General features: G+C 42.4%; 2 protein-coding genes across 2 annotated transcripts; one reads left to right on the top strand and one right to left on the bottom strand.

Moving 5' to 3' along the window:
* The first annotated feature begins 2,021 nt into the window (after window positions 1-2,021).
* On the top strand, window positions 2,022-7,054 carry LOC139445445 (dol-P-Glc:Glc(2)Man(9)GlcNAc(2)-PP-Dol alpha-1,2-glucosyltransferase-like). The gene is made up of 3 exons (XM_071226592.1): window positions 2,022-2,187; window positions 3,536-3,736; window positions 5,630-7,054. The coding sequence occupies exons 1-3, from the start codon at window positions 2,038-2,040 to the stop codon at window positions 6,704-6,706; spliced, it is 1,428 nt and encodes a 475-aa protein (XP_071082693.1). The 5' UTR covers window positions 2,022-2,037; the 3' UTR covers window positions 6,707-7,054.
* Window positions 7,055-9,824: 2,770 nt separating this feature from the next.
* LOC139446125 (thrombospondin-1-like) lies at window positions 9,825-16,570 on the bottom strand. Its single transcript, XM_071227412.1, has 6 exons — window positions 16,503-16,570; window positions 15,447-15,527; window positions 15,186-15,220; window positions 14,432-14,620; window positions 13,775-13,969; window positions 9,825-10,189 (listed from the first exon to the last, which is right to left on the bottom strand). Exons 1-6 carry the CDS (start codon window positions 16,568-16,570, stop codon window positions 9,864-9,866), a joined length of 894 nt encoding a protein of 297 aa, XP_071083513.1. The 3' UTR covers window positions 9,825-9,863.
* Between the last annotated feature and the right edge of the window lie 5,574 nt (window positions 16,571-22,144).

The following is a 22,144-nucleotide window of genomic DNA, read 5'->3' as shown; positions in this document are numbered from 1 at the left end:
GAGACCATATTCCGGTATATGGTCTCTGAGTAAAATAAGTAAATGATGGAGCGTCTGCATATAAACTTAACACAAACAGGATATACACTCCTTGTTGTATGCTTGACAAATGTATTGTTTTCTGTCTGGTCATACTCCTCAAACTACTTGCTATTGGACACTTACAATTTACTCAACATTCGACAACACCAAAAAATAGGTTTTCGAAACTACCTTAATATGACCCGTGAAGATACGGGTAGAGAATAAGTCACCAGCAACCAATGCTTATCGTAAAAGGCGACTTTGTTTGTAGTAAGAGGTGACTAACGGGATCGGGTGGTCAGGGTCGCTGACTTGGTTAACGTTGATGCATGTCACCGTATCCCAATAGTGTACATCGATGCTCATGATCACTCTGGTCTGGAGTCGATTATTTGCAGGTCGCCGTCATACAGCTGGAATATTGCTGAGTGCAGCGTTAAGCAAAAAACATACATATTTATAGTGAATCCTTTACTGGTATTTGTTTCTGTGGCAAATTCAACGTGAACCCGTTTCTCTCCTTATTTAATGATCAAAAAGAAACACGAATACCCCAATGCAGGTGGAAGTATATATTTTTTTTGTTTAAAGTAACCAACAAATAAACTAGAAATTGTCATAAACAAATGTTAACATAATTATGTACATTACAATTGTACCTTGTTATAAACCTTCTCACGTATTTGTTGGAAATACTTCCATGTTATTTTACTCCTGTACAATGTATCAATGAAATCTAAGGGCGGATCTCGTAAAGCCTCCTCCCCCACAGCCCATTGTCTGCTATTTTTTGTTTGGCCAAGAAAGGTCAGCGTATAACATGTTCGGAGGTCGCGTACGCCCCTCATCCCTGTTTCACTAGGCAACCCCTTAATTTGTCTTGGCATCCAATTACATAACGCTTGAGTCATATCGATCAGTGTACAATGCTGGTACAAGTAAATTCGACTTGGATTTTCACACAGAATGCATGACCATGCGTGCATATTAGCTCAATTAGGGCTAAATATGTCATTGATTTGTCACTCTTTGCAAGAAAATAAAAGATGAAAATACATTTCAACATTGACATATTGCCAACATTTGATGGCATCCAGCGTGCTGCACTACGACATTCGGAGTACCACTTAACAGGTATCGACATTCGGAATACCACTTAACAGGTATCGACATGCGGAATACCCCTTAACAGGTATCGACATGCGGAATACCCCTTAACAGGTATCGACATGCGGAATACCACTTAACAGGTATCGACATTCGGAATACCACTTATCAGGTATCGACATGCGGAATACCACTTAACAGGTATTTACATGCGGAATACTCCTTAACAGGTATCGACATGCGGAATACCCCTTAACAGGTATCGACATTCGGAATACCACTTAACAGGTATCGACATTCGGAATACCACTTAACAGGTATCGACATGCATGCGGAGTACCACTTAACAGGTATCGCCATGCGGAATACCACTTAACAGGTATCGACATGCGGAATACCACTTAACAGATATCGACATTCGGAATACCACTTAACAGGTATCGACATGTGGAATACCACTTAACCGACTCCGCATCCGGCAAACCAAATGTGTGTTCTGTCAATAACCAACCATTTAAAATAAGGCTCGGGTAGATGCAAGTCGGATATGGATGTATACTGTTCACTAAAGAGAATAATTCAAGAATACATAAGTGTTTTGACACAGAACGACTGGCAGACTGTGCTTCCTATATGTTTTACATGTAATCATATATCCTTGGACGCAAATAAATTATTGTAGTTATGGCCAGAACCCTTTAATAAATTATAAAGGAGACAGTAAGTTCCGTAAGAAAAAAAGTCGTGACAGTTTCATGGCGCAACTCCTAATATACCGGAGCTCACGGCAGTGTAGCTTGGACTGGGTGCCTGTCTACAGTACAGTCTTCCTAGCGGGGCGTGTGGGAAACTAGGGGCGGATTACTCTAATCGTATGTGCCCTCAAGACGTGGAAGCGGCTTGAGGATGATTGCATTTACAGTTGGGTTGCTGCTCTATGCAGCCTGCGGAATAACGGTCTTGAAAGTCATCAATGAAGTACAAGGAAAACCTTATATGGACGAGATTTTTCATATTCCCCAAGCACAACAATATTGTCATGGGAATCTATCAGAGGTGCGATCTGAAGTTACCTTATCGATTCAACATCGACTGAGATACAATAGCACTGAAACGGCACCCATCAACACGTCAAAACGGCTCAAACACTTCCTGTAACCAGAGATTGTCGCAGGGGACGGCACCACATATGATATGTGTATCATGATACGAGACACAGAAACGCTTTTGTGACAGTAGTTTACTTCTCATCTTGTAACACTTCCACAAGAATACACAACAATCTCAGATTCATACACATTTATTTCAACATTCTCACTAGCTTACTCTCACCGACTATACCATTTACACATATTCGACATTCAATCATCCAACACATTTTCGTTATATTTTATATTTGAATATCTATGTTGGTTAATGTTTCATTCTGTCGCCTCACTGGAGGCAACAAACGGGAACGGGTGGTCAGGCTTGCTGACTTGGTTGATGCATGTCATCGATTCCGATTGCGTGGATCGATGCTCATGATATCAATCACTAGATTGTCTGGTCCAGACTTGATTGTTTACAGACCCCCGTCAAATGCTGGAATATTACTGAGTGTGAGTTAAAAATTCAAATTGCATTAACATCTCAAAAGTGCAAGTGTTATTTTGGTCCCAAATGCACCCTGCTCAATGCTTCAGTTTGTTTACCCCTAGGATTCTGAACCCCTGACTGTTAAGAATTATGCTCATGATATCAACCACTTGTTTGTCTCACCCAAAATTGATGAATTCCAGACATGATGATATAGCTGAAATATTGCTGACTCACTCACTATATGTATCCTCTGAAGTTGTTACAAAGCTCTTCATTTCCCAATAAATATCAAATATGACAGTTTTCATGCATTTGATTGCAAGATTAATAATCAGAAATCCTTAGGCGATTACGAGTAAGAATAAATCCCCAGTAACCTGCAGGTTATAAGAGGTGACCAAATGGATCAGGTGGTCAGGCTCGGTGACATGGTTGATTGTGTGTCCTCATACCGTGATGCATGGAACACTGTTCACAATATCAATCACTTGATTGTCTGATTCAGATTCAATTATTTATAGGCCAGTCCCATGTTAGAATAGGTCTATGCTTGTTGTAAGATGGGACTAACGGTATCAGGTGGTCAGGCTCGCTGACTTGGTTGATCCATGTCATCGTATCCCAATTGCATAGATCGATGCTCATGATATCAATCACTGGATTGTCTGGTCCAGACTCGATTATTTACAAACTGCCGTCATATGGCTGGCATATTGCTGAGTAAACAAACAGACATATGGGTCAATAACAGAAAGAAGTATATTTTCATTGGTTGTGTATGTTTCATTAGTTGCCTATTTTTCAGTGGTTGTGTATGTTCCAGTGGGACCCAATGATCACCACCCTGCCGGGACTGTACCTGATGTCTGCAGGGGTGCTGGTCCCCATGGCGCGGCTGCTGCAGGTGCCCCCGGCTAGTGTCTGCTCCACCCTCGTTCTGCGTGGGGTCAACCTGCTATTCATGCTGGCTAATGTGTGTGTGTTATATCTGCTTGCTGCTGCCATCCCCAATGGGAAAAAGAAGGTAAGTATCACCTGGATATCATTTTATGTTACTACTGCTGCTACAACTACCACTGCCCCATTGAGATTTCTGGTTTGAATAGGTCCCCAGGAACCTATGCTGCTTGTAAGAGGCAACTATTATGATCTGGTGGTCAGAATTTTTGACATGGTTGATTGTGTACCCTATGATGTGGTTTGTTGCCCACAATATCAATCACTGGATTGTCTGGTTTAGATTATTTATTGAAAATTACTACTTCTACCACCACTACTACTACTACCTCCATTACTACTACTACTACTACCTCCATTACAACTGGGCGGTCAGGTAACCTAGTGGTTAAAGCGTTCGCTCGTCACGCAGAAGACCCAGGTTCGATTCCCGACATGGGTACAATGTGTGAAGCCCATTTCTGGTGTCCCCCGCCGTGATATTTCTGGAATATTGCTAAAAGCGGCGTAAAACCTTACTCACTCACGTACTCCATTACTACTACTACTACTGCCACCAGCATGATAGGTCCCTTGTCCCTTGAGCTGGAGAGAAAAAATCCCTTGTATTGGATTCTCCTTAGCTGTTGTTGATACAGGTTGTAATTGTGTGCTGTAGTTCTAGCCTTGATTCAGGTCCTCCTTACCCATCCTTGATGCAGGTTGTAATAGTGTGCTGTAGTTCTAGCCTTGATTCAGGTCCTCCTTACCTGGTCTTGATGCAGGTTTTAATTGTGTGCTGTAGTTCTAGCCTTGATTCAGGTCCTCCTTACCTGGTCTTGATGCAGGTTGTAATAGTGTTCTGTAGTTCTAGCCTTGATTCAGGTCCTCCTTACCTGTCCTTGATGCAGGTTGTAATAGTGTGCTGTAGTTCTAGCCTTGATTCAGGTCCTCCTTGTCCTTGATGCAGGTTGTGATTGTGTGCTTTAGATCTAGCCTTGATTCAGGTCCTCCTTACCTGGTCTTGATGCAGGTTGTAATAGTGTGCTGTAGTTCTAGCCTTGATTCAGGTCCTCCTTACCTGTCCTTGATGCAGGTTGTAATAGTGTGCTGTAGTTCTAGCCTTGATTCAGGACAGTGATTTATATAGACCTGCTTAGAGGACGATATTAAGCCCCACGTCTGCAGCAACAGGTTGCAAATGGAAATTAAAATTTCCCAAATCATGTTAAAAAGGTTCTAATTACTGTGATGGCTTGGTTGAGGTGGCTTTTATATATTATGGACAACAGGACCAACAAAGAGAAAGAGGCTTTAATGCTTGATTTCACATAGTTACATTTTTTATTTTAAAATACCTCTGAAATCACGAAATTAATAATAAAGGAAAATCCCTATTTCTAACAAAATAACTCTTTTTAATCCCAATTTGCATGACAAGGGCACTTTCTTGGAATCCTGGACAAATTCATAATTTAAGGGACCAGTCCGTGGTCAAGTGGTAGAGTGTCTGCCCAGAGAGCTGAAGGTTGGGGGTTCGATCCCGGACGCGTCATACCAAAAGACGTTAAAAGATGAGCCTTGTGCTCAACATTAAGGGGCTAAAACAAAGACTGGTCAGCTCAGAGTCGGTATACTGTGTCTGGGTGGGGAACCAGTATATATGTTAACCTGCGGCTGGTATCTCAGCTAGCACTATGAAATAGGCATTAGTCCGGACTATTACAAGCACAGACAGACAGACACGCACACACAGACATGAGCAAGTCTTTTACTGGAGCTGATTTTCTTGGGATATAGTGGATGGTAATGCATACATCTTGGTATTTGATCATGTTGGAAGTACAAGTGTAAGAAAGAATGCTAGAGTTCAGCAAATTTAAACACGTCTGGTAATTTTTCATACCTTATGAAAATTAACATTTCTGGTGGCCCGTAAAGGACCTTGTCCTACCTCAATCTTTATTATTTTTCATTTCAGAATCAGAGGACGGACTCCCTATCCCAGACCCTCCAGGGACTGTGTCTGGGACTGTACCCCGTCCTCTACTTCTTCACCTTCCTCTACTACACCGACCCAGGCTCCGTCCTCTGGGTCCTCCTCATGTACCTCGCCTGCCTCCGCCATGCCCACGTCTCCGCCTCCGTCTGCGGCGCCATTGCTATCATGTTTCGCCAGACCAACATCATCTGGGTAGTCTTCATGGCCGGCATCGCCTGTGAGAAAGATGTGTTTAAATGGCTCGATGACTGCAAACAGTACCGAGGAAAGGACAGCATTGATAAATATTCTTTGACCATACTTAAGCCTCTCTTTAAATGCCTCAGCAAGACCTTGATACATGACCGAAAGAAATTATTTAATTTTGTGCAAAATATCCTAAAAACTATTCTCCCTTATATGTTCATTGTTTTGCTATTTGTTGTCTTTGTTTACATCAACAATGGCATCGTGGTTGGCGATCGAAGTCATCATCAAGCATGTCTTAATTTTCCTCAAGTGTTTTATTTCTTAAGTACATGTCTCGTCTTTAGCTTTATGCATTTGATGTCCAGATCAAAGATCATATATTTTTTCAAATTCCTTTTCAATCATCATTTTTTGGTCAGCATTTTTGTAGTAGCTGCAACATACCTGATCTCGAATTTTACGTACGTGCATGAATATCTTCTGGCAGACAATCGTCACTACCCTTTTTATGTCTGGTCGAAGATCTACAGACGACACGAACTGGTCAAGTTTTTGTTAGTTCCGATGTATTGTTTTGGCTTGATCAGCTTTAGCAGCTCATTAAGCCACAAGACCATCGTCTGGAGGATGTGTTTCTGGGTGTGTCTTGTTGTGTCCATTGTTCCTCAAAAACTTCTCGAGTTCAGATATTTTGTCATTCCGTTTTATATTTGGAGATTGAATATCAATGACCAGTCCCCTTCTAAGGTTATTTTAGGTCTGGAGTTCCTGTATTTTCTTTTCATCAATGCAGCAGCACTTTATATGTTTTTGTATAAACCGTTCCATTGGCCAGATTCTAATGAACTTCAACGCTTTATGTGGTGAGAATTGATGTAAACATTGCAAGCTTTAAGGATTGGTTTGTTATTGAAATGGGAATGGGAGAGAATGAGGAGGTTCACAAAACGTTTGACAGGGGAGGGTCATGTAACAGCTGACGTGAGGTCTGGAGGGTCATGTAAAAACGTATGCAGAATCGGAGAGGGTCAAGTAATAGCTGATGAAATCCTGGGGAGGGTCATGAAAACCTTTAGCACGCAATTGAGTAGATTTGAAAAACAATTACATAATTGGTGGAAGGTTTATTTTGTTGCCTTCCCCAGTCAAAAACATGCACAAAATATTTGTTGTAGAGACACTTGAGATTCCAAAATGGAGGAGCCATTAAGCAAGCCCATGATTTGATTTGGAAATAAAGATTATGGAAAATACATTTGTATGTTATAATATATTTGTAGACAACAAACCTGTGGTAATGTACTTGCAGTGGTGGTGTGTGCATAGTCTGTTGAATGTTGTACCCACAGAATGAAACTCATTATCCTCCTTGAAGATGAAAGGGGCGGTTGGGTAGCCTAGTGGTTAAATTGTTCGCTCGTTACACTGAAGATCCGGGTTCGATTCCCGACATGGGTACAATGTGTGAAGCCCATTTCTGGAATATTGTGATATTGCTGGAATATTGCTAAAAGCGGTGTATAACCAAACTCACTCACTCACTCCTTGAAGATGGCAAATTCTCAGTTCAACTGGACCATTGATCCCAGCGGGCTTACCGTCTATGATATAAGTGACTGCATATGTCTGAAGAATGTACCAGTGGCCAAGGCACCGTTGTGATTGGGATTTCAGGTTAGAGTAGGTTTCCAGTCATCTGGTCTTGAGGCGACTTCTGGATGTCTGTGGTCAGGCTTGCAGACTTGGTCTATATTGGTTGGTTTGTTGTTTTACGCCGCACTCAGCAATATTCCAGCTATATGACGGCGGTCTGTAAATAATCGAGTGTGGACCATACAATCCAGTGATTAATATCATGAGCATCTAACCACGCAATTTGGATCAATGACATGCATCAACCAAGTCAGCGAGCCTGACCACCCGATCCGGTTAGTCGCCTTTGACGACAAGCATAGTCACCTTTTACGGCAAGCATGGGTTGCTGAAGACCTATTCTACCCCGGAATCTTCACGGGTCTGGTCTATGTTGTGTCATGGTACCTCAGTGGTGGACTATTGCATCTTATTTTAGGCCGTAGACATGGCTGGAATAGTGCTGAATGCCGTGTTAAACAACACACCAATATCCTTGCAGCTTATCCCATAATTCCTGGTTGTGGTCCCTGGTCTGTCAGAATCATGTATGCCTTGCGTCTGTGAGACCTTCCTCGCTTACTCTGAAATGCATGGACAGTGAGCTGGGAATGTTGAGTCAGGTGGAGCACCATGATAGATGGGTGCGTGGTGTTTATGGTGAGCTGGGAATGTTGAGACAGGTGAAGCACCATGATAGATGGGTGCGTGGTGTTTATGGTGAGCTGGGAATGTTGAGACAGGTGAAGCACCATGATAGATGGGTGCGTGGTGTTTATGGTGAGCTGGGAATGTTGAGACAGGTGAAGCACCATGATAGATGTGTGCGTGGTGTTTATGGTGAGCTGGGAATGTTGAGACAGGTGAAGCACCATGATAGTTGTGTGCGTGGTGTTTATGGTGAGCTGGGAATGTTGAGACAGGTGAAGCACCATGATAGATGGGTGCGTGGTGTTTATGGAATAGATTCACGGGCACCTTTCAGATTACTTGAACTGACGGGTCCACGTGAGGTCATCCCATGTTTGTATATATACTCGACTTAAATGGCGGACAGGCGCCCTATATGGTTACATACCCCACTCAGACACAGTGTACTGACCGACCAGTCCTTGTTTTAATTTTGTTGAAATAAGGTTTTGACACTCAACAAGGCCCCTCACACTGCCCATCCGACCAGCCTGGTTCCCCGGCAGACTAATGCCGGTTTCATAGTGCTAGCCCACTGAGATACCATGCCCCAGGTTAACACGGCTATCCTACTCAGACACTGCATACCCCGAGCCAACTAGGGTCCACTAGCACAAAGCAATCTTTGCGCTACCAGGGCCCCGTTCCACAAAGCGATCTTAGCACTAAGATGATCGTAAGTCCCATACTTTAACATAGGTTTACGATCATCGTAGCGCTAAGATCGCTTTGAGGAACGGGGCCAAGGATCGTACTTCCCTTACTTTAAGATAGAATTACTATATCTAAAGCCCTCAGGTCGTTTTGAGCAGGTGGGACCTGTCGTTGCTTTACTTCTTTATTGCCGAGCGCCAGGCAGGTAGAATACAAATACCATCGTTTAACGTCTTTTTGACAACGGTATAAGGAGCTATACCGAAACGTCGCCTTTAGAGTATTAAAGAAGAAGTTTACTTTGTCATCATCAACTTCTAAGTAATGCCTATCAAACAATTTAACGTCTTTTGGTATGATAGTCAGTTGGCCAGGGGTGAAAAACAAGACTTTCGTTCCACATTTTCCTGTACACCTTAAACCTTTTGTATTGCATAAAGGAGGTATCTGCGCACAATCTTCATTGGGTAGTAAGCTTGCAAGTGCGTGCGTGAGTTTTCAGGGGGTCAAAATTGCATACATTGAAGGAAAACTGTATAATTTGACAAAATTGCAGGTAACATTATTATCAACTATCAAAATTATGACTTTGATTACCGGTAATATATTCGGTTCGGAACGGAAATCTTAACTAGGCCTCTTTGTGTTTATTTGTTGTTTAACGTCGTACTCTGCAATATTCCAACTATAATACGGCGGTCTGTGAATAATCGAGTCTGGACCAGACAATCAAGTGATTGACATAATGAGCATCGATCTACGCAATTGGGATACGATAACATGCATCAACCAAGTCAGCGAGCCTGACCACCCGATACCGTTATACTCGCCTCTTACGTGACCAGCATAGTAGCCTTTTACGATAAGAATGGGTTGCTCAAGACCCATTCTACCCCGGATCTTCACAGTTATCTTTCTCCTCTGGTGGCCAACTGACTTCGACGCGGCCAATGATACTAACGGGTGACAGAACACGTTTATGAAGGTTATACAAGTTTATTGTGTTCATTATTTACATGTGTGTTGTCAAGTGCATTGATGTTGTAGATTACATGCCGCATATCTGGGTGGTGGCGGGGTCGTCACAGATGCGGGTGTCGCCGTTGAACACCTTGCCAGAGGGGCACACTAGGTCAATAGTGCGAGTACCCGCCAGGCACATGAAGTATTTGCGACAGTCGCCGGGGAACGTCTGATACAGGCCGTCCATGATGTTGCACGGCAGTGGCGTACACGTCTCCGCAATGGGGCTGAAGGTGGAGAAGTCGGGGCACTCCTCCAGGTACGCCACGTCACCGGCCTCGTCACACTCGTAGTAGAGGTGTTCTTTGGTCTCGTGATGCACGACTGTTGGGTTGCCAGGGGCACAGACATCTACAATAGAAGTCGTTGTTACATTTAATACTGTTTTTGTGTCCATTTAAAACTATCCAGTTGTAAAGTAAATACCCGTTTATCCAGACAGCGTTCAATCAAACGAATGCGTATTAACATGTGATATTATGTTCCTTAAACTGTGCGTCCGTAACTGAAATATTGAATTGTATTTACACTGGAGCGTCCGGGATAATTTCTATCAAAGCGACCGGTTTTCTAATTTCTTCCTCCCGAAGACGACAAAAAGAAAAGAAATATATATGGTAACGAAATCTGTTCTTAATGTTTAGAAACCTAATCATTATGAATTGATAAGGTGTAGATAAAAAGTCAGGTAAAAAACATCGGGGAAAAAATCATTATTCAGCTCTTTTATCGTATGACACACATGTAAGTGAAATAATTTCGTTATTACCCATCATTTCTTAATCACCTTGAGCCCCCTTTAGAAATAAACACTGATAACCACCCTTGTCCTAGAAAACAACAATTTGTCAAATGACGTCAACAAACTTCAAACTTTGACGTCGTTTCTAGTGTTCACGTCACAAAAAGATTCGAATGACGTCAATACAATACACTGGTGCGCGAGAAAGATCTTAGCACACAAAAGCTCACGCACGATTTTCTCTCGGTAATTTCTAACCCTATGGGTAATAAAAAATAAAATTATTGCAAACCATTCTCGTAACATTGTACCCAACCATGTCACAGGGTGCCGTTGTACAAAACAACCTTAGCGCTATGACTGTCGTAAGTCTATGTTAAGGTATGGGGTCTAACGACAACTTCAGCGCTAAGATCGCTTTGTACAACAGGACCCTGGTCATTAGATATAGAAAAGGCCATAAAACACAGAGACTACGCAGGCTTATCCTTTAAGATCACACCCAGTTTAAAATGATAAACACAAACACGCCAAATGATAAGAACAATACCCTTGGGCAAGAAACGGCATCCCATGCGATAAAAAGTATATAGCAGATTATTATCTGCAAGCAGGATGAAACGATTATACAATATAGTACGACTCGAACTATACAGATGCTATCTATACCATGATAATAAGTTAAGCCCTGTAGATCAAAGAAGATTGTAAACAGTCAAAGGCAGAGAATTGGATACAATATTAACATCTGCATCTTCCCTCGAATGCTTCAATCATCATCATATCACACGAGTGAGTGAGTTGGGTTTAAGGCCGCTTTTAACAGTATTCCAGTTATATCACGGCGTGTCAGCTTAATGCGGGAGGAAAGCCCGAAGTGATTCAGGTCTCGCACGTTTACCACTTCGGTGAAACCCACGAGCACGGGTATGGTGCTGACAAACCTAGAAACATAATCGTGGCGAACCGGGATTCGAACCCACAATCCTAGGTTTCTGGCGTGCCCCAGGGGGTATCGCTCGAAGGTATCATTAACTGGACGGATAGTAATTGTCTGGATGTATTTGTACGTATTGTAAAGCATCTTCCCCTGGACCTATTTGTATGACTCTGCCCTAGTGGTTAACACAGCCGAGGGGCAAGGGCTTGCCCACTGGTCGTATTGGCGCAACATGTTGTAATGCTGGCTTAGGGGGGATGTTTAGGGCCAGTTTTTATAATCATACATTCGGAAACTTTACAGCTGATCGGGTATAAAGCCTTTCAAGTTGTCTGATGACAAAGGTAATAGTATTGGAGAAAACACTTTCCCTCGTTTTTGGTAGACAGAGCACGCCCTGGGGAGAGAGAAAAACCAAGGGGGCGAACCGAAAAAAGAAACTTAAAACAACATTTATCAACATTTTTATGTTTCGAACATACTTTCCATGAACCTTAGGAAACGCGCGTAAAATATCTGTTGCTGGCGTACGGATCTTGAAAAGGACATTCTTACAACCAGGGCCCCGTTCCACAAAGCGATCTTAGTGCTACGTTGATCGTAAGCCTATCATAAAGCACGGGAGTTACGACCAACTTAGCACTAAGATCGCTTTGTGGAACGGGCCCCAGTGCCGCTTATGAACACCTCTGTATCCTCGTGTTACACTCACTGGGCTACAGATATGAAGGTTGTGAGTTCGATCCTCGGGAATATATAGAAATCATTTGTCATTTGATTTTACATTTCATTACATGTTACAATCTGAACGGAAGTTACATTAATAAAATACCCAGGACATTATATAAAATCCCCGGGTTATTATAGCAAATATGACTTGAATATCCTATAAAATCCCAGGGACATTACAACGTCCCTGTTTATGAGATTTAACCCGACTGGAAAGTAAAAGTGTAATAGCGACGTTTCGGTATAGACCCTATACCGTTGTCAAGCAAGACCGAAACGTGGCTATTACAGTATAACAAAGAAGTTGTAATTCAGTGGGATAAATCGCTTGGATTCGGGGTGTATATCTCATAAAAAAACGAGGATAGGTGTTTTATCTAATTTATAAACCGAAAAAATGAAACTTAAAACAACATTTATGAACATTGTTTATGATTCAAACATAATTTTCATTAACCATAGGAAACAGCGTAAAAAATCAGTTGCTGGCGTACGGTACTTGAAAATGACATTCTTAAAAGCTTTGTGATTTATCAGCGCGTCTGTAGCCAAATGTACACTCACTGGGCTACAGATACGAAGGTTTCATGTTCGATCCTCGGGGATATAAAGGAAACATTGGTCATTTGATTTTCATTACATTGTGTTCTAATGCAAAATAGGTTTCTAGCGACAAACATACATATGTAACAATATTAACAGGAGTTGAATTAAATTAATAAAATCCCGGGTATATTAAAACATCCCTGTTTATGAGATTTAACCCGACTGGAGAACAATAGTATTGCGTATATAATGTAACTCAAAGTGACGTGTTACAACGTAATATACTTTGGTTTTATAGTTACTGAAGTCAACTTATTGCTCCAAGCTGGCTGGGGGCACGTAGGGTGGCACAGTCGTCTCAGGCGCCGCGACTCGCTGTGCAGAGTTGCGTTCCTTGGGCACGACAGACACCTATGATTGTGGGTTCCAATTCCGATTGTTCGCCCCGATTATGTTTCTAGGTTTGTCAGCACCATACCCGTGCTCGTGGGTTTCGCCGAAGTGGTAAACGTCTGAGACCGGCATCACTTCGGTCATCCCTCCCACATTAAGCTGACACGCCGCGATAAAACTGGAATACTGTTAAAAGCGGCGTTAAACCCAACTCACTCACTCATTCCAAGCTGTCTTGTAACCTTGACGATACCGACTGCATGGTTGAGTTTCACGGAATGCACGTGCAAATGGATACGCTCTGTTCCTTATCTTGTCTATATCGCTGTACAGGTTCAGGGCTGTCTTTTTTTATATTCAAAGTTTACTGCAAATTTAAAATGTAATTACCATTAGACTGATGTGTGTATTGGTCTAGGTAGGTATTCACCTGATGAAGGAGTAAGTATATACTCCGAAACGTTGTGTTCCTCATAATAAAGAGTTGACATCCGTAAATTCTCTTACTTAAGGTAGGTGCATGTAGTTTAAACTATAACATCCCCATGGCAACGAGACAGGAAGTGACGTATAACAATGCACCTACCAGCACACGAGTCCACATTGCAGTCGCCCATTATGGTAGTCTGGGTCGCTTGACCGACACAGTCCGCCCCGCCATACTGTGGGGAGGGGTTGGTACAGGTCCTGGAGCGGGTCAGATCCGCCTTCCCCCCTCCGCACAGCGCCGGGCACTCGTCAATTGGGGTCCACTCCGTCCAGGCGCTCCACCCACCGGCAACTGGGACACCAAGCACCGTACTTAGTTTTAGCAATGACATTTTACTTACATGTAAATACATATCATGTATGCATATCAGTCTTACAGCAGACCAGAGGATAGTTCCGCAAAGCTATCTCGGCGCTCAGTCTTTCACATAGACTTACGATATAGTCATAGCGCTAAGATCACTTTGTGGAGTGGGCCACGAGAAAAAATTACTAATTACCGAAACCTTTAACGATTGTTTTGTTTGTTTGTTGTTCAACGCCGCACTCAGCAATATTCAAGCTATATGACGGCGGTCTGTAAATAATCGAGTCTGGACCAGACAATCCCGTGACTGACATCATGAGCATCGATGACATGCATCAACCAAGTCAGCGAGCCTGACCACACGATCCCGTTAGTCGCCTCTTACGACAAGCATGTTTTGCTGAAGACCTATTCTATCCCGGATCTTCACGGGCGTGACTGACGTACTTGGGCAGGGGTGAGTGTTGCACGTGCTGGTCCTCGTCTCCGACGTCTCGCCTTCACACGGTCTGCCGCCGTTGCTAGGAGCGGGGTTGTTACACTGGCGGGTTCTCTGCTGGGTTATCTCCCCTCCCCCACAAGTATGAGAGCACGTGCTGGTCGCTTCCCACAATGAGAAAGCGCTCCACTGGCCATCTGCACACGAAGAATGATATCAAGGGTGACACATACTGAACCATATACAGCAACAACCTACATATCAACCCTTTAACAAATCTGACCTTCGTTATACACCAGGGTGTCGTTGTACAAAACAACCTTTGCGCTGCGACTGTCGTAAGTCTACTTAAGGTATGAGCGTTACGATCATCTTAGCGCTACAATCGGTTTGTACCACAGCACCCAGTAATTTGACTATATGGTTCTCCAATAAGAATAGACTGCCTAAATGGCGTAGTGGATAGAGAGTAAGCCCGGAGAACGGAAGGTCGGTGGTCATACCGAGAAAGTACCTAAAACGTTAAAGTGCACACAGCATTAAGGTGACTGGCAGGCTACTGTTCTGTATACAGTGTACAGTCATGGATTATCTGCCATAAATCAGCGATATATATTATGAGCATCGATCCACGCCCTCGTGGTAAGATTATGTGAGGAAGACGGTATATAACCCTGAATACCCACGGTCATCACTCCGTGATATGCCAGTACTTGCCTTTACACTTCCATTGGCTAACACAAAGACTATTTCTAGACTCACGTGTGCAGTCTCTGTAGCAGGTGCTGGGGACGCTCCTGTAAGTGAGAAATATTATTTAGGTGAAACTATTTAATATCTATACTAAAACCACAATTTGAATATATAACTTTCAGAAACCACAATATGAATATAGGATTATAAGCATATGTTAAACGGGCATGCATTTATTTAAGATTATCCTCGATTATCCAGTGTATTGTATCTCCATTCTAATATGACCCCCCTTCCTGTATGTGCGTACATGATGCGCAGTGGACTGACCTGTATCTGCTGCAGCGTTTCCATCCCCACCATCCGCACTCGTAGTTGCTGCGCTCCTGTTTGCTGCACGAGTACTGGCACCTGCAGACGAGGAACTGGTTTTCGTATTGTGACAATTTTGAAAAATATAGTAACGTTCCTTAAACCACAATTGCATGTGTTGGAGAAGTTGCAATTCCCTGCTACATATGCATCATCAACCACAAGAACAATTCTGGTACTGAGATATAACAAAAACTATTCCGTACACCAAGTGGCACAGTCGTCTAAGGCGCCGCAATTTGCTGTGCAGAGTTGCGTCCCTAGACACGCCAGAAACCATGTTTCGGGACCTGCATCATAGCAGGCTTTCCTCCCACCTAAAGGTGACACGCCCTGATATAACTGGAATGCTGTTAAAAGCGGCGATAAACCCAACTCACTCACTATTTCGTACACCCCAGACCTTAACATCTGTCTTCATCAGCGACCCATCCAAGACAGCTAAATATATGCAGGACTAAACAGGGTGTGACGTGTTGTACTCCATCACTTCAAATAAACCTTTGACATCTAATAACTGACCTTTGTAAATTAAATGTCTTTTATTATCTCATATCGCTGCTATTTATCAATAGCGTTTATTTATCCTGGCACTTATGTTTCCGTAAATTAAAACACCATTATGCAGTACTGGCAACGTTCGGTACAACCGTTGCACGATAAATATTATTTTCTTCCACATATCAATAAACATTCGCGTGTAATCTATAAGCTGTCAATTTGTTATAGTATAAAGATTCATTATTTGACTATGCAGATGTCCGATATATGCTTTGTTTGTTTGTTTGTTTAACGCCGCACTATGACGGCGGTCTGTAAATGATCGAGTCTGGACCAGACAATTCTGTGATTGACATCATGAGCATCGAACCACGCAATTACGATACGATAGCATGCATCAACCAAGTTCGCGAGTTCGCGACCCCATTAGTCGCCTCTTTCTACCCCGGATCTTCACGGTTATTTACTGGTATGTGTTGATCAGAGGACGGCAAGAGAAGACAGTCCACTCACCTGTCCGCTGCGGCAAAGGCTGCCCACAGCGTGACGCTGACCACTGCAATACACCAGGCACCCCTCATTTTGATACGCGCAACTCACCCATAACTCAGGCCTTATATAGCCACCGAGATTATTTCAAGTTATGAATATGCATGATTATGTTAACACCGTTAATGGAACTTGCTTGTTCATTCAGAGTGTCAGACCGCTGAAGGAATACTTTGCATAATAAGATTACCAGTGATGCTATTACATAAATTCTTGCTGACATTGCGGGAATATATATAAGGCTACAACATACACTATTTTGTAACTCACAGTAAATTACAGATAAACCGATGCTGTAATATCACTGTTGTTTTTTTGTTTGCTTGTTTGTTGTTTAACGCCGCAATGAGTAATATTCCAGCTATATGACGGCGGTCCGTAAATAATCAAGTCTGGACCAGACAATTTGGTGATTGACATCTTGAGCATCGATCCACGCAATTGAGATACGATGACATGCATCAACCAAGTCAGTGAGACTGACCACCCGATCCCATTGGTTTCCTCTTACGATAAACATAGTTGCCTCTTACGACAAGCATGGGTTGCTGAAGACCCATCCGATTCTAACCCGGATCTTCACGGGTGGTAATATCACTGACGGATGATGGTGTTGCGGGTACACGTGGTTTCACCTCCATCAAGATTGCACTCAACTATGAGTTTGCGAACTGAATACATCCCTGTCTTTTGAAATATTCCAGCCATTGTCGACTGAGGGCACCAAGAATGGGCTGACATGCATACTTTAGTGAAGAGCGAACACTTTAACCACTGGGGTACCCAACCGCCCTTTTCATGTTAATAGCTTCAAGGATGTTAACATTAGCAATTCCAGTAGGATGTTGCGATTGGAGCATTATTATTATTTTTACTACTTACAGATTAAAATAAAGAATGTAGCAAAGAGGATTTGGGTGATCCTGGTACAGTCAGGCTGGTTAGGCTTATCATCAGGTCAGGGCCCTTGCCCCGTCTTCACGTAGCCCAGCCAGCAAATGGGACTTCTCCCAGGAAGCGCTGCCTCGTCAAACTCACCCAGACCTTTTCGGAGAATGTGAAGACCCCTCAACACTACAGCTTTCTGCATTACCCAGATTGTCGGAAGGGCTGTATTCCTGGTAGCAAACCCGGGTGCTCTCCCAAAGTCAGTCAACAGATTGGGAGGTACCAAGCCTAAGGCACCGGGAACAATGGGGAGTTTTTATTATTATTACCTTAAGACAATATAAACTGTTATGTGTCGATTCCCGAATTGAAACAAAACGTAAAACAATTTAGTGTGAAAGCAACAAATGGTATAAAATCAACAATTGTATTACAGAATTAACTAGATTTACACATCGATACAAAATACTGTACAGCAATTACAACAGAAGTACACTATAGAGTGGTAGTACAATTGGCGGTATCAAATACAAAATATGATGGCATGGGGTGATATCAAAAAGTTCAGTGATAATAATGTTCCCCTATCCACAGCAGTGGCCAAGCTTCCGTGATAGGCCTCGGCTCGGAATCCAGGGTGAAATGTGATCTTCACACAAAAGCTAGTCTTGATGTAATGTCAGCTGAAATGTGAGACCCAACCGGCACGCGCTCTTTCCACTTATTTAACTAGCTTCCAGCACTTTCGACACAGTACCAGACCAGACCAGTCCAGTCCAGTGTCACTTGAACATCACATAATATTCTACATGTTTCTATAAAGCTTGACATCCATCCATGCTATTCCGGGAGTTTACACATAATTCGAGCATCTTATATACAATAACTTCCTCTCCACTGCTTACATTAAATAGTGCGAAATAGTCATTGCCCAAATACAATGCAATTGACTTCTGATTCTCAACAGAAACAATGTAACACAGTTACGATCATTGTTTAACAATAAATTACACAAAATGTTTAAACATCTTAAAATTCCATAACATATATATACTATTTGTTCAGCAGGTAAAGAATATGGTAACCGATTGTTAACGACAATATACACATGTGGAGATACATAAGCCTTATAATCGTCTCTTCATTTACATAATATCGGCTTGCGGTTGGGTAGCGTAATGGTAAAAGCGTTCGCTCGTCATGCCGAAGGCCTGGGATTGAATCTCCACATGGGTACAATGGGCGAAGCCATTTCTAGTGTCCCCTGCTGTAACATTGCAGGAATATTGTCTAAAACAGCGTAAAACCCAACTCACTCACTCACTCATTACACCAGGCCTCTGTCTTCTTTAATAAAAAATGTTGAATTACAACAAAGAAAGAATCGAACTTGTTTAAAATGCAGTGTCAGTAATATTTCCGCGATTCGTGACGAGAGGGGAAAAAGAAGATAAGCTTTTCTTATATAGGCTGATCGAGAAATCCGATTAAATTAAAATTACATTTCCATTTACTTAAAGGCAATATGGTGTTGGTTTAGATTTGCGTCTTATCTATATCCGATATCAAAACCTCGGATATATTTCCAAAAATGAGTAAAGTGAATTCAGTTGAGTTTGTGGAGGTTAACGTATCCTTCATAGCGACTTCATAACGGGTAAACATAGGTAAACGTGGGTAAAACGTGGATTCCGTATGGTATTAATTTCCATTCGGCTAAAACTGAAAGACCTTTTCTTTTTAATGAAAGTTATATTTGTTATTTTCTTTGAGTTACGATGAAATTTACAGGTACATTAAATATATGTTCACGTCACTGTCAGACAATTTATTTAGTAATTTAGGCATCAAGGCCCATATTTAGGCATCAAGGCCAATAGTACAATGTCACGTGGTTAGCTTTTTTGACGGCGGGGGCGGGGGCAAATATTTGTACAAGTACCACTTGTCCACTGTATTTTCAGGATTTAAAAAAAAAACTTTTCTGTAAAAGAAAATCCTCCCCACACCCCACCACGGCACTGGTGCATGATTAGATATTTAAATTACACTTACCTTGGAATATAGTATAAGTATATCGTCACTACGCGTTGTATCAAGGACATATTATCATAGGTATATCGTCACTACGCGTTGTATCAAGGACATTATCATAGGTATATCGTCACGACCCATTGTATCAAGGACATATTATCATAAGTATATCGCCACTACGTGTTGTATCAAGGACATATTATCATAGGTATATCGTTACTACGCGTTGTATTAGTACATATTATCATAGGTATATCGTCACTACGTGTTGTATCAAGGACATATAATCATAGGTATATCGTCACTACGCGTTGAATTAAGGACATATTATCATAGGTATATCGTCACTACGTGTTGTATCAAGGACATATTATCATAAGAATATCGTCACTACGTGTTCTATCTGATCTACACATTCTCCGATTACTAAATAGTAAATACTATTACACTGAGAACGGATACGTTCGGATAAAGTGGGTTCCATTGTATCATATTCAGTCTCCTTAAGCAACGAATGTCACCGGTTCCTATTACCGATTTCGACCTAAAGAAATGATAAGACAAATTGAAAAATAAAAGAAGAAAACGATATTTCTGTTCGAAGAAAACGTTTCCTTGTTAAAAAAAGTACGCATCTTGATCTGTACACGAACTTATTTCCCGTCAAATCACAGGTACGTACCTGGCCAGTCCTTGATCCTCGGCCCTCTAATATTAATATCCGCTATGTTGTGTAGTGCGGCTCAGTCCTAGTAGTTGCAGGAAAGATCAAAACTAAACAAAAGTCATACAGATAGAAAATGACATTTATTTACAAAAACTCATCCAACAGAATTAAAACAATACATCATGTGATAATCACAAAAGAAGCTGATGGGTAAGTTAATGAATGTTGTCATTGTCAAAGTCGTCGTTTTTGCCTAAAAACCCTTATTTATATAACTCCAACCATCCTCAGTGAACAGGGCCAGATTTGCAGCCAGGCAGAAACCGACAGTGAGCCGACTGGGAGAGTGGGATGTGCTGGTGTCAGTCAGGTTTTGTCACGAGCTCGAACGCTGGTTGTATGGGTTCTGACACATTTGGTTGACATTATTGTCGTTCTAGATGTAATTATGGTAGGTCTAATGTTTATTTTGTAGATACTGGAGAGGTGACACTGGTGTCTTTGGAACACAATACTGGAGAGGTGACACTGGTGTCTTTGGAACACGATACTAGAGAGGTGACACTGGTGTCTTTGGAACACAATACTAGAGAGGTGACACTGGTGTCTTTGGAACACAATACTGGAGAGGTGACACTGGTGTCTTTGGAACACAATACTAGAGAGGTGACAGTGGTGTCTTTGGAACACAATACTGGAGAGGTGACACTGGTGTCGTTGGAACACAATACTGGAGAGGTGTCACTGGTGTCTTTGGAACACAATACTAGAGAGGTGGCACTGGTGCATTTGGAACACAATACTAGAGAGGTGACACTGGTGTCTTTGGAACACAATATTGGAGAGGTGCACTGGTGTCGTTGGAACACAATACTGGAGAGGTGACAGTGGTGTCTTTGGAACACAATACTAGAGGGGTGACACTGGTGTCTTTGGAACACAATACTGGAGAGGTGACACTGGTTTCGTTGGAACACAATACTAGAGAGGTGACAGTGGTGTCTTTGGAACACAATACTAGAGAGTTGACACTTATGTCTTTGGAACACAATACTGGAGAGGTGACACTGGTGTCTTTGGAACACAATACTGGAGAGGTGACACTGGTGTCGTTGGAACACAATACTGGAGAGGTGACACTGGTGTCTTTGGAACACAATACTGGAGAGGTGACACTGGTGTCTTTGGAACACAATACTGGAGAGGTGACACTGGTGTCGTTGGAACACAATACTGGAGAGGTGACACTGGTGTCCTTGGAACAGAATCATAGGGAACGGGAAACTACCTCACCGAGGTTTGATAAGATAGAGGATGAACCCACGTCCAACCCACACATCTCACTTATACCAATGTTTTCATATATTTTATTATATTTATTTATATATATACCACCTCTGTAACATCTCACCGACCACCTCTCTATCACCTGATCATTAACCGCCCTTCTAACACCTAATCACTAACCACACCTCTAACACCTGATCACTTACCACCCCTCCAACACCTCACCGACCCCCTCTCTAACACCCAATCACTAACCACCTCTCTAACGCCTGATCACTAACTGCCTGCCTAACACCCCACGAACCACCTCTCTAACACCCAGCTAACCACACCCCTAACACCTGATCGCTAACCACCTCTCTTACACCTCACTGATCCCCTCTCTAACACCAACCCATCTGATCACTAACCCCTCTCTAACACCTCACTGACCCCCTCTCTAACACCAACCCCTCTGATCAATAACCCCCTCTCTAACACCCCACAAACCACACCTCTAGCACCTGATCGCTCACCACCTCTCTTACACCCCGCTGTTCGCCCTCTCTACTTCATCACCGACCCCTTTTTATCAACTTGATAATGTTTCTGACAACATGACGCTTGTATTGAACCAGCTAGTCTGTACAACTTTAGCACGATTTAGTCCGCCCTGGACTGTCAACAACACATGGATGGTGACACAACACATCCGCACAATCCCGTCACAGTAGGTCAGTGTTCCTGCTGG

The sequence above is a fragment of the Haliotis cracherodii genome, unplaced genomic scaffold (assembly GCF_022045235.1).
Source record: "Haliotis cracherodii isolate W230 unplaced genomic scaffold, xgHalCrac1.p SCAF_6, whole genome shotgun sequence".
Classification (NCBI taxonomy): domain Eukaryota; kingdom Metazoa; phylum Mollusca; class Gastropoda; order Lepetellida; family Haliotidae; genus Haliotis; species Haliotis cracherodii.
This window is presented reverse-complemented; position numbering and strand designations above follow the sequence as displayed.